We start from the raw sequence: 13,390 nt of genomic DNA, 5'->3' as shown, positions 1-13,390 counted from the left end.
ATCATAAGTATCGCCTATGTCACAAATATCTCCTATATTTTCAAAATATCTCGTTTTTATCGCAACATTTTGATAAAACAACAAAATCCCAAAATAACCCCGAGATTTTAAAAATATAGCGATTTTTCATTTGTATCATAAAATATCGCGATAATATCACGATATTTCCTTATATTTTTACGATGTTTTTATTTTATAATTTTTCTTAAATTTTATATATGTTGTGGTCGAAAACAGTCAATGTGATGTGGCAGTTCAAGAGGAGCAAACATGATCGGGTTTTGATCAGAGCGAGGGATGAACGCTGATCAGATCGTCCTGTAGAAAGTATCTTACGCTCAGATGAGTCCTGCGCAAGGTAACACCAGGTCAAAAGACCAACCAGGAGTCGTAGCTCTGGATTGGCCCTTCGATACTTAAGTCAGTATACGACTTCATCTCTAGACCAAAATAGTAATGAATAGTAATTTCTCGGGTTTCGGGCCCTTACCTTTGAGCCTTTGGTGGCTATTTATAGTAGGTGGTTATTGTTGATTTACCACTTTACCCCTTAGGTAGGTGTCGCCCTGTGATTGGGTGGAGTGAATGTTTGCCGTATCTCTTAGGATTAGGCTTTTAATTGTTCCCTTGTAGGGGGGGTAGTTAGGGTATACCACCAGAGGACACGTGTCGCTTCCTAGTTGGATGATCAATTCTGGGTCCCATCAGATGCCCCCTAGTTCCTTAGGCCGTATTTATGGCCTGTGGAAGTCTGAGGCCTTTAAGGGTATCTTTGTTATTTTCTGGCTCTGCTCATCATTTAGACCGATTTTGGACGGCCCAGATTGTTTCGGTGAGGTTGGATTTCGATCCAATTTGATGAAGTACCCCCATCTTAATTTGATGAAATGTCTTATGCTGTGATTGGCTAGGGCCAATCGCAGCTTTGCTGTTTAGCGGCATTGAAGCGTTAGATCGGTAGTACATGGTCTAAAAATTCCAATTTTTTCGGATGTGCGTGTTATATTGGGATTGGCATTGGCCGATCCAAAATACCGAATTTTTGGGACGCACGCATTAGCCGATCCAACAGCTCAATTTTTTAGGGTGTGCGCACTATATTGGGATCGGCCTTAGCCGATCCAAGATTTTGATTTTTTGTGGTGTAGTGCCAAATTAGGAACGGCTTTGTACAATCCAAATCCTACCATTTAAGGTATTTAAGCCATGTTGGCATGGACTGTACACCTTCCCTACAATTTTGGCGTTTTGTGGCATTGCATCATATATGGATCGGCTCTATATGATCCAAATCTAAAATTTTGGTATTTGTGACAGAGTTGTATTTGGATCGAACTTAGACGATCCTAAAATTTTAAATTCTATGGCGTTGTGCTGTCTATGGATTGGATTTTGAAGATCCCAAAATCTCTCTCTTTATGGCATGCATGGATGCCATGCTAGGATCGGTTGTATATGGCCCCATCTTGATTTTTCGGCATGCGTGCCATATTGAGGTTAGGTGAGTACGGTACCACCCCAAATTTTTTTTCTTTATGGCATGCATAGATGCCATGCTAGGATCGGCTGTATATGGGCCCATCTTGCTTTTTCTGCATGCGTGCCATATTGAGGTTAGGTGAGCACGGTTCCACATCTCCTTTTACAAGGCATCGAGTCATATCCGGATTGGATTTGGGCAGCCCCAAAACTTTATACCTCTGCAAGCCACAGCCATGATCGGATGTAAGCGGTTCGATATTTCAACTTTTCAGCGGTATTGCGATATTAAGATCGGCCAGAGACGATCTTAACCCTTGTTTTTTAAGGAGTTGTCCCTAGTTAGTTTCGGATTGAGCGGTCTAGATTTCGGAGTTCGTTGTGCCGGATTTAGATCGCTTCGGGACGAAGCTAAGTTCGGATCCCTTTGCGCTATATTTGGATCGTCTTGGGACGATCCTAAGCTTCGGGAAGGTGCGTCATCGAATCGTGATTAGGAGGGCGAGCGTTGCCTTTTGCGGACGGTTATTGTTCCCCAACTTTGAGTAGGCTTTTTTTATCTCATAGATCCGAGTAGTTTTTCAGTGAGCTTTCGTCCGGCGAAAGATTTGGTACATCTTACCCACGTTTGAGGAGGATTCTTATTCGTTCTCCTGGCCCGTGTTCGGATCAGCAGTAGACGACCCAAACCTTCACCTCTTTCCTAGTTGGGTGTCACATCCGGATCGGCTCTTGGGTGATCTCAGATTTTTTCGTTTCTAGCTCTGAGCTATATCAAGGTCGGTCTCCGACGATCCAGATTTTGTCTTCTTCTGGCTTTGTGCCATATCCGGATTGGCCTTAGACGATCCAGATTTTATTTTCTCTGAAGTGGGGGAGACGATTAGGCCCAACTCTTTGTAAATTGTGCCAGCCATTAATGGCTTCTAGCATGATGGGACACATGGCGTCGCGGTATTTGAGAATGTGAAGGGTCGCCAGCTTTTGGTTATCTTTAAAAGGAGATGGTTTCTTCTTCCACCCTCATTTCTAACTTCTTCTTGTTCCCTGCTCTTCTCTTTTTTTCTCTCTAGTCTCATCGGCCGTGTTGGTTTTCCTCGAGTTCGGGGCTCTTAATCTTCTGATCGGTAATTTCTCCTTCACTGTTTGTTTCTTCCATTTTCAACTTTTCCGTTCATGTCTGGTAGTAGTAGTAGTTCTAGTACCCGAGTTGATTTCAGATCTGGTTCGTCTTCGGGAGGATCTTCTTCCTCTAGTAGCGATTCTGAGACTGGCTCTTCTGAGGTGACTAGGTCCACCTCTCGAGGTCATAGTGGCCAGACCATGGCCGATCGGAGTCATAGAAGAGGGGTTCCCGGTCCTTACGCCGTAGGTAGCGATGAGGAGGTGGCTATAGTGGATGAGGATCCATCTTAGGCATAGGCACGATTCCGAATCTGTTAGCGCCTCCTTCCTATGGGGGAGCAGATCATGATCCAGATGGAGAACTGGGTTGTCACGTACAGGGGGCTCCCCGTTCGTCCGTGCCGGATAGGATTGTAGATATCATCACGCAGGCACAGATGGATGCTGAAGTGAAACACCACAAAGCGGCTCTTGCCGTGTCCAGTACGCTAGGCGAGCCCAAGCTAGATTTTATTAGGGTCAAATACTGTATTCCAGAACGATTTGGATTACGATTAGCAGAAGCGGGTGATCGGGCTCCCAATGAAAATGTAGATGTTGGCATCTACGAGGATTCTCTCAGAGCCAGTTTTAGATTTCCTATATATCCCTTTGTGGTGGAGGTGTTGCGCTTTTATGGTCTAGCACCGTCCCAAGTCGCCCCGAACTCTTGGAGAATTGTCGTTGGTTTTATGTATGTGATGAAGGGAAAGATCCTCCTTTGGAGGTGTTCCGTCGGTGTTGTCGTCCTATAAGAAACCGTTCGGACAGTTGGATTTACATAAGCCAGCGATCCGATACCAGATTTATAGTTGGTTTGCCATCTTCTATTCATGGTTGGAAAAGTAGGTTCTTCTATGTGAGCTTAGACGATCCAAACCCAGGTGAGAGATGGGAGGTTTCCTTGGTGTGGGAACCCATAGATACGAAGTCAATGAGTGAAAAGCCTGAGTTGTCGGGTGGTGACCTGGCAACCTTTGAGGCTCTTGAGGCACATCTCCGGAAGGATGGGCCAATAGTCTACAATAAGGACTGTGATAGTGAAGAGACTTTGTTAGCAATTGGAGTTAGCTCCGCGACTTCAGCTAGTAGGTATTTTAGGCCCATATGTGATTGGAATTCGCTTTTATTGATCATATCTTATTCTCTGATTGATTTGTAATTTTTTGTTCTTTGCTCATTTTCTAGTGATGGATGCTGCGAAGAAGGCCGAAATAAAGTGAGTGATGGCGGTCAAAGCGGGCCGAGCTTAGAAAAGAAAGAAACCAGTGTGCGAAACGTCACCCAAAATTAAAACCTCCATAACTCTCTCATTTAAGTCTAAAAGTGGTGAAATCTCTACAAATCGGAGGTCTTCAAATTCTCTTTCAGGGGAAAGAAATCTTGTTTCAAAATTCAGTGGGATGAGGGAGTTCTGGACCGTTTTATAAAGAGTGCGAAACGATCTGGTTGTATCCTGAAAAGCATCCATAAAGGTTGTAGTTCGTGGCTTGATGTAGAGTCAATAAGCTGGTCAATCCTGGGGAGTGGACAGCTGTCTTTTGGACAAGCGTTATTCAGATCGGTGAAATCTATGCAGATTCTCCACTTTCCGTTGGATTTCTTCACCATCACCACATTAGCTAGCCAATCGGGATATTTGATTTCTTGAATGAACTCTGCTCGGAGAAGTTTTTCAACCTCTTCTTTGATAGCCGCTTGTCGTTTGGGGGCGAAGTGTCTTTTCTTCTGTTTGATTGGTTTACAAGTTGGGTCCACGGTGAGCTTATGGACACTGACCTCTGGGTCAATACCCGGCATATCGGCAGGAGTCCATGCGATTACGTCGGCATTGTCTCTGAGGAATTGGATCAACTGATTTCTGACTTCTTCATCTATGGATGATCTTATTCGTACTGTTTTCTAGGCCTGCTCCTCGTATAACGGGATTTGAACAAGTTCTTCCACTGGCTTGTTAACGACTGCTTGGGCTTCATCTCGTAGGTCCAGCATTTCAATGGGCATCGCTTCAGGCGATCTTTTCCCTTTGAGAGCAGTGACAGCATTCTCTGGAACGAATCTGATCGCCTTTTACTTCGCTGAGCCCTCTTGGGGTGATGAATTTCATCTTTTGGTGATAGGTTGAAGGTATTGCTTTCAATAGGTTCTGCCCTGGTCTCCCAAGAATTGCTTTATACACTGAAGGGGTGTTTACTATCAAGAAGTCGACCATGGCGGTAGCTTGCGGCGGTGCATTCCCCATGAGGACCGGCAGCTCTATAGATCCTACTACCTTGACAACCTCTCCAGCGAACCCATACAGTTCCGTGGTGGAAGGCTTCAGGAGGTCGTCTTTGATGCCTAGCTGTTTGAAGGCATGGTAGTATAAGATATCAGCGGAACTTCCATTGTCGACCAGGATCCTTGGCGTCTCGAAGTTGGCGATCAACATGGTGATTACGAGGGCGTCATTATGCGGTAAGATCACATCATTCGGATCAGCATCGGAGAATGAAATTGTGTTGTCCGCTTTCAATTTCTTGTCAGAAATGTGCACTGAATTGACTTGGCGGGCAAAAGCTCTGCGAGCAGCTGAAGAAGTTCCTCCAGCGGCTGGCCCTCCAACTATGGTCGTAATGACCCCAGTTGGTTCGAAAGATGGTTCTATTGCTGGAGGACTAGCTGGGGCTGAAGATTTTGCTCGGCTTCCCCGCGATGGCGATCTTTGCGGACTCTTTCCCCTGGTCGAGCTAGGAATTCAGGGTTCTCTCTTTTCCTGGCCTCCATCCTTGACATACTTCCTCAGATGCCCCCGCTTAATGAGCAGTTCGATTTCCTCTTTCAGGTGCCGACACTCGTTGGTGTCGTGTCCGTGGTCCTTGTGATATCTGCAATATTTGAACTTGTCTCTCTTGTTGCTAGTAGTAGACATTTTGGCTGGCCACCTGAGGAAGTCTTCATTTGTTATGGCAGCCAAGATTCTGGCTCTGGAAGTATTGAGCGGGGTATAGTTCTCCTCTCTTCTAGGTGGGCTCCTATCTTTTCGGGATGGCTCGCCTAGGCTTCTGGTTTGACGATTGTCCATTCTTTTCTGATTGGCCACCGTGTCTACTGTTCAGAGCGGCCACTATGTCTTCCACTGAGATGTATTTTTCCGACTTTGCGATCAGATCAGCTAAGGAAGTGGGGCACCTTCCTTGCTATTGATCGCTTGAAGTCGTCTGATTTAGCCCCTGACAGTAAAGCATTCATAGCTGCCGACGGATCCAAATTAGCCACATGTAGAGCCTCCCTATTGAACCGGCGCACAAAGTCTTTTAGAGACTCAATGTGCTTCTGCCTCAGCGCCATGAGTGATGCGGCCGTCTTCTTGTGTAGACGGCTGCTCATGAAGTGTTGAACCAAGCTGTCTGCGAGATCTTCGAATGAGCTGATAGAGTTTTGTTTTAGGCCCGCGTACCAATATCTACCAGCACCGATCAGTGTGGCTTGGAATGCTCTGCACAGGAATCCGTCCGAGACTTGATGCAAAAGCATCATGGTCCTCAAGGTCTCCAAATGGTCTACGGGATAAGTTGTCCATCATATCGAGGGATCCGCGGCATTTGAAAGTCTCGAGGAGTTGGAGCGTTCAAGATGGCTTCTATAAATGGAGGCTTGCTATTAAAAGCCTTGAGGTCGGGATTTTTGTTTTCTCTGGCCAGCTCTTTGATTTGATGATCAATTTCCTCAAGCTTGCGTTCTACATGCTCGTCTTTCTTATCTTCTTTTCTTTCTTTGTGTCTCTTACGCTCTTGTAGAGAACCAGAAACAGAATCTGATCGACTTTCAGATCTTCTTCTGTGACTCTGGTGCCTTCCCTGTTCTGTAATATTCTTCAAATCTTGTTGCCGGTTTACTGATCTCGACCGGTCCCATCGACGATTTCGACTTGGCGATGGGGATCGTCCCCGATGTTTATTCCTACTTATCGAGGGAGATCGCTCACGACTGCGCCTAGAACAACGGTTGGGTGAGTAGAGACAAGACCTGGAGTGGTTAGATGGCTCTTCATGCCTATGGGACATTCCTTCTCTTTGCACATGTGGCTCCGGAGATGGTGGATGCGCGAGAGGAGGGTGAGTAAGAATTTTGACTTGCTTAGTTAGATCGGCGACTTGTTGCATCATCCGGTTGAACTGCTCTACAGGGAGTTGAACAACTGGTGCGACCGATCGCTGATCTTCCAGTCCTTGATCTTCTGACCGGACTTCGGCTACGATTTGCGAAGCTAGGCACCGGCTTCTAGAAGGACCGGGAGGTAGAAGGTCTTTAGGTGGCTGCTGAGAGTAAGCTCCTCGCCTTGATCCCGTTCCTCGGCCTGAGCCCGCACGGGTGCTCTTCCTGCCTGCCATGTGGGAGATTGGGGATAGCTTTTCGTTCGTGTCCCACGGATGGCGCCAAACTGTTGTGGTCGAGAACAGTCAATGTGATGTGGCAGTTCAAGAGGAGCAAACCTGATCGGGTTCTGATCAGAGGGAGGGATGAACGCTGATCTGATCGTCCTGTAGAAAGTATCTTACGCTCAGATGAGTCCTGCACAAGGTAACACCCGGTCAAAAGACCAACCCGGAGTCGTTGCTCCGGATTGGCCCTTCGATACTTAAGTCAGTATATGACTTCATCTCTAGACCAAAATAGTAATGAATAGTAATTTCTCGGGTTTGAGGCCCTTACCTCTTAGCCTTTGGTGGCTATTTATAGTAGGTGGTTATTGTTGATTTACCTCTTTACCCCTTAGGTAGGTGTCGCCCTGTGATTGGGTGGAGTGTGAATGTTTGCCGTATCTCTTAGGATTAGGCTTTTAATTGTTCCCTTGTAGCGGGGGTAATTAGGGTATACCACCAGAGGACACGTGTCGCTTCCTGGTTGGATGATCAATTATGTGTCCCATCAATATATTTATATATTTTTAAATAATTTTATTATCGTTTTTTCCCAATATAAGCCCTAAAAAAATTTTAAAAAAAATTAACGTATCCCGAGATTTTCCCTTGACGAGAAATTCCTACTAAACTTCGGAGTTGAGGAAACCCTAATTCTAAATAAGGGAGCCTTGTAACCCTAGAGAGGATCATCTCTCTTAGTGGAAGAACTCACACGTGGATGTAGGTACCAATGGGGAACCATGTAAATGGTTATGTTTCTTGTGGATATGTCATAAGCTGTCTATTTTAGTTCATATTGTTTAGGTATAAAAGTTAACCATATTAGACGGGGAAATCTCCCTTGTCTAAGATCGTAATACTACTCGTAAGTGTTTATTAGGAAATATTCACTCTCAGGAATCCAAGTTTTTATTAGGATTTCTTTAATTTAGTTTTTATAAAAGAGGTTTTGTTTTATCTTTCAAAAAAAGGGGTTTGGTTTTTTTTTTCTTCAGAAAAAGATAAAAGAAATTTTTCTAAAGGATTCATTTTAGCCGACCCCAACTAGTTTGGGACAAAGGCTTTGTTGAGTTGAGTTGAGTTGAAAAAGATGAAAGACGTTTGTCTTGTAAAATGGGGTAAAAATTAAGAAAATTAAATGTCAAGAGCTTTGGGAGCCTCTTATTTTTCCTCGTGGATTCATTGTGTATGCCTTGTATGTGGATTCCTAAAGACCATAGGTGGATTCCTTTCATTCATGGCGTTATCTCTTCTAAGTGGATTCCCAGAGATCTAGGTGGATTCGTAAATATTATTGGTGGATTCCTTGTTAACTCTTTTTCCCTATTTTTGTTATTATTCTTATGAATTTTTCCCTACACTCTCATTTGCTTTAGATTTGTTCCATTTTTCAAATTTGGTTTCTCAATTAATTTTTATTTATTCCCGTAAACTTAACCTCTTTCCCTTACATTTTCAATCATTCTCATTCACCGACTAACTATTGACCGATCGTCGATTTCCACTATCATTCGTTATTCAAATCTTGATTTCTGGATTTCAAATCATGTTTTCTTAATTTCAAACAATGGTCTCTTAATATCAAATCTTGATTTCTTGACTGTGTTGTTTTCTTTTGTCCAATCCCAACTTCATTTTTTCTATTCAAATTCAGTTCGATCATTGGTCTTCCATTATTGTTTCTTGATTATTGACTTGTGATTCTTGATCTTCACTTTTGGAATCTGAATTTTTCCATATAATTGTGTCTTCTTAATCTAAAACCCTTTCTTCAATCTGGAATCTTACATGCATACATAAGAGTCATGTCTGAAGGTTCTTGATTAATCCAATTTTGAGTTTTCCTGCGTCAAGTAGTCAGCACTAAAGCAACATGCCTGGATATTGGTGCAATGCCCTTCCAAGCAAGAGTTCAGGCTTGGGAGAAAGGAGAATAAATTAAGACCAATAAATTGGTTGGAATACATCTGAGAGAAGACAATTTAGCCAGTTAGCTAAATGAATATAGCTCTGTAATTTGGAAAGTTCAGCAGTGAGTTGTGCACTAGAAAACCAACATAGACTCTTTCAGTTCTGGAATAGTAGCATCATCATAAATTTTCATGAGACAGCTCAAAGTTATAATAAGATCAATCAACATCATAGAAGTTACAACCCAAAGAAGTTAAGAGCTCACCTGTCCTACGCTCAAAAGTGTACAAGTAGGAGGGAGAGCAGATCCGAGATTTGCACCTTGGCATGTCGGAAATCCTTTTATGTTAAAAAATCATAAATCAAATCCCAACAATTACCAATTACTAAAGAGAAAAACGAAAGCAAAGGTAAGTCAAAGAAAAATATGCAGACCCAATATCCATTTGATTCGAATTTTGAATAAACATTCGTGGAAATAGAAGATCAGCAAGCCAATTTTGAGCCTACGAGGAAACATTTAAGATTTTTTACTCTGAATTTAGTGATGTTTCTCTAACACCTAAGAACCCTTTGATAAGAATCAACAAATCATTGTCCATGTCATCTGAAACGAATTCCTCTTCATTGAAAGGGGAATTACCGTATCAGAATACAAACCCTAAGAAGCTAGGTTCATTTAGGCAAAACCCTAAAAGCTAGGGTTTGTAAAAGTTTCATTCCTTTACAAATAATGGATAGAATAGTAAGCATTTTTCCAAAATACCTGAAACTTGCGAAGGTGCGGAACTCTCCACCACTCTAACAGGCATTTTCGCAATTGATTAGATCCGTTATTAACCCTAAGAAGCCAAAAATGGGAAGAAAATTTTATTTCCTCTGTTTTGCAAGATGAAATAGAAAGCAAAAGCTCTCAAAAAAAAATCAAATAGAAAAAAGGGATTTGAAACGACGATCGCAGGCCGGGATTTTACCCGGTCTGAACCGGTTGCCGTGCCGGGATCTGAACCGTTTCGGGTTAGGTCATAATAGGTAACCGGAAGTTCCGGTTTTCTTTCCCAAAACCGGTCTATGTGAAGCTCAGCCGCTAAAACCCGGTCGCGATCGAGATACAAAACCCGCTCTCACCGAACTAACCGGTTCAACCGGTCAAATCTCGGCTCCTTTCTCGGGTTATAAGACAGCAAACCCGACTCTCTCTCCCTCTCTCTTTCTCTTTCTCTACAGCCCTTTGGAGCATTGAAGAGTATATATATAAAAGGGCTTCTCTCTCCCCAAAAGTAAGCTTACAACTTTTCTCCAATACCCTTTCTAAATTTAATGATTTTCTTTTGTTTACCTATTGGGAATTAGATTCATGACATGCCCTGAAACCAATCTCATTTTCTAAATTTTTCTATGTTTATGATGAATATTTTTTGAGGTATGCTAAACTCAAGGGCACCCCTACAAACATGGGCTTAAAGGGCGCACCTATTGGGTGTACTTTGGTGACTTTGTACCCATTGTAAATGTTTAGTTTGTTTTTCAAAGTTTGGGATTATTTATTTACTTATTTTCTTTATGTTTAATGTTAATTGTAGATTTATTTATTTAATTTAAGGGAAGGGGCTAGAAATTTATGGCGTCTGGTTTAGAATCAGTACCTGTGCATACACAAAAACATGATCCAGCATGGAAACATTGCCAAATAATAAAGAATGGGGATAGAAATCAACTCAAGTGTCTTTACTGTGGAAAAATATTTTCGGGTGGCGGGATTCATAGGATTAAGGAACATCTAGCTGGCCAAAAAGGCAATGCAGCTAGCTGCTCAAGAGTTCCAACCGATGTTCGACGAAATATGCAACAAAGTCTAGATGGGGTTGTGGTGAGAAAGAAGAAGAAACAAAAGTTAGCTGAAGAAATTAAGAGCCTTAACCCAACCCTTAATGATTTAGATGCATTTGCTAGTCAATGTGAAATGGATACTGGGCTCCAGTTGCTCGCATTGCCTGATGCACTCGAATCGAATTCGGGTTTGTTAGCAATTAAAGATGGTGGTGCCAAAAGTTCAGATAAAAAGAAGAGAGGGAGAAAGAAGAATTCCTCCCCTACTTTCTTGATTTCAGATACCAATGTAGTTAGTAAATTTGATTCAGGATGGATGAAGGGAAAAGATCAAGTGCATATGGCAATAGGTCGGTTTCTTTATCACGCTGGGGTACCTTTGGATGCAGTGAATTCGGTTTATTTTCAGCCAATGGTTGATGCCATTGCATCAGTGGGACCGGGGCTTGAAACACCCTCATATCATGACTTTCGAGGTTGGATTTTGAGGAATTCGGTTGAGGAAGTAAATAGTGTATTGGAGCAGTATAGAGGGATGTGGGGGAGGACTGGTTGTTCTGTAATGGCTGATGAGTGGACGAATGGAACGGGCAAAACTCTGATAAACTTTTTGGTATATTGTCCTGAAGGAAAGATGTTTTTGAAGTCGATCGATGCAACAGATATAGTTCTTTCTGTAGATGCTCTTTATGAATTGCTTAGGGAAGTTGTAGGAGAAGTTGGTGTAAGAAATGTTGTTCAGATAATTACTAATAATTCAGAAAACTATGTTGTTGTTGGTAAAAGGTTAACTGAAACCTTCCCCTCCATGTTTTGGACTCCGTGTGCTGCTCGTTGTGTAAATTTGATACTTGAGGATTTTGGGAAATTAGAGTGGATAAACATAGTTTTTTCCCGTGCACAATCAGTTGCAAGATTTATCTACAACCATGGTATCATTTTGAATATGATGAGAAAGTACACGGGAGGGAAGGAATTGTTAGAACCTAGTTCCACCCGTATTGCAACAGATTTTATCACATTGCGGAGCATGGTTAATCAGAAAGATAATTTGAGGGCTATGTTTACTTCACAGGAGTGGATGGGTTGCCCTTATTCGAAGACGCCAGTGGGTGTAGAGTTGACTGAACTTATTTGTTGTCCATCATTTTGGTCTTCATGTACTGTTGTCGTCCATTTGACAGAACCGCTTGTACGGGTTTTGAGGATGGTTGATAGTGAAAAGAGGCCTGCAATGGGTTACATTTATGAGGGCATGTATCGTGTGAAAGAGGCAATAAAGAAAGAATTGAAGAAAAGGAAGGATTACCTTCCTTATTGGAACATAATAGATAGGAGGTGGAATAAGGGATTACATCATCCTCTTTATGCTGCGGGCTTTTTCCTTAACCCTCAGTTTCTCTATAGCATCAAAGGAGACATACATAATGAGATTATGTCTTCGGTATTGGATTGTATAGAAAGATTAGTACCTGATACAAAAATTCAAGACAAACTCAACATAGAGTTGAACTTGTACAAGAACGCTGCAGGGGATTTTGGAAGGAAAATGGCAATTAGAGCTAGGAATGCTTTGTTTCCTGGTAAGAATCCTTTGTTAAATGTATAGATTTGTTTTAAGTTCTTATGATTTGATATCATTGTTGCTCGGATTTTTTGGCACTTAGTTGACATAATTATTATTCAGAATAAGCTAATTCTTTCGAGATTATGGTTTTCTAGCTGACTGGTGGTCTACTTACGGAGGGGGTTGCCCAAATTTGACTCGTTTGGCCATTCACATTCTCAGTCAAACTTGTAGTGCAAGTGGATGCAACCGAGATCATATTTCATTTGAGCAAATTCATAACCAGAGAAGAAATCAAATAGAACATCAACGGCTTAATGACCTGGTTTTTGCCCAATACAATTTGCGATTGCAGCAAAGGTAAGTCAAAGAAAAATTATGCATTATATTTGTCATTTGGCATGATCATGAATTCATGATCACATCAATTAATTATGGAAAAATACTGTCATAGTTTGAAGAGATCATGATATTTGATTTATGACTACTTGCAGCCAACACCTAAAGAATAAATTATCAGATCCTATTTCCATAGACAATTTTGAGGTTTTGGAAGATTGGGTTATCAAGAAGGACACACTCTTTGAGGGTGAAGATTTTGTCTGGAAGGCAGTCGACCCACCTGTGGCCTATAGTACGCAATCTGGATCCTCAATTGATGAGCCTGGAGATTTAGTTGTGGGTATGTATGTTACTTGGTTTAAAAGTTTAATCATAGAAATTTTAAAAATCATTAATTAACTTGATTGGATAACGGATCAGGATACGAAGATGAGGAAATTTACAATGCAAGCGAAGATTTAGAGGAAGAAGATGATGGAAGCTAGTAGAATGACGAAGACAGCAACCATAATAACTGCTTTATATCTTTAATATACAGAGCCAAAAGGGTCATAAGATGTAGTGAGAGTCCAGATGGATGATCGGTTGTCTCTGCTATTGTAAGTTATGTTGGAGAAGAAATGTAATATCTGTATAGATACTTGGTGTTCCACATTGAAATTAAAATGGTGATTACCATTTGTAGGGCATT

General features: G+C 42.0%; 2 protein-coding genes across 6 annotated transcripts in view; one reads left to right on the top strand and one right to left on the bottom strand.

Moving 5' to 3' along the window:
• Window positions 1-10,186, bottom strand: part of LOC143880096 (glucose-induced degradation-like protein) — a 25,714-nt gene extending 15,528 nt beyond the window's left edge. The window contains exons 1-3 of one of the 4 annotated variants that reach the window (XM_077382850.1): window positions 9,935-10,186; window positions 9,727-9,802; window positions 9,226-9,281 (exon numbers count right to left, since the gene is read on the bottom strand). In XM_077382850.1, coding sequence (XP_077238965.1) covers window positions 9,226-9,281; window positions 9,727-9,772 — 102 coding nt within the window. In that variant the 5' untranslated portion in view covers window positions 9,773-9,802; window positions 9,935-10,186. The other 3 variants (XM_077382848.1, XM_077382847.1, XM_077382849.1) reach the window with 3 other exon arrangements.
• Window positions 10,099-13,390, top strand: LOC143880095 (uncharacterized). 2 transcript variants are annotated; one of them, XM_077382845.1, is made up of 5 exons: window positions 10,099-10,240; window positions 10,544-12,373; window positions 12,513-12,717; window positions 12,852-13,039; window positions 13,120-13,390. In XM_077382845.1, the coding sequence occupies exons 2-5, from the start codon at window positions 10,582-10,584 to the stop codon at window positions 13,182-13,184; spliced, it is 2,250 nt and encodes a 749-aa protein (XP_077238960.1). In that variant the 5' UTR covers window positions 10,099-10,240; window positions 10,544-10,581; the 3' UTR covers window positions 13,185-13,390. The 2 variants fall into 2 exon arrangements, with proteins under 2 accessions (XP_077238960.1, XP_077238961.1); XM_077382846.1 differs by having other exon boundaries at window positions 10,177-10,240; window positions 10,564-12,373.

The sequence above is a fragment of the Tasmannia lanceolata genome, unplaced genomic scaffold, assembly GCF_043159265.1.
Source record: "Tasmannia lanceolata isolate RefF3 unplaced genomic scaffold, GAP_Taslan_0.1 ptg000006l, whole genome shotgun sequence".
In the NCBI taxonomy this organism is placed as follows: Eukaryota; Viridiplantae; Streptophyta; class Magnoliopsida; order Canellales; family Winteraceae; genus Tasmannia; species Tasmannia lanceolata.
The sequence above is the reverse complement of the archived record's forward strand: the minus strand, read 5'-3'. Positions and strand labels throughout refer to the sequence as shown.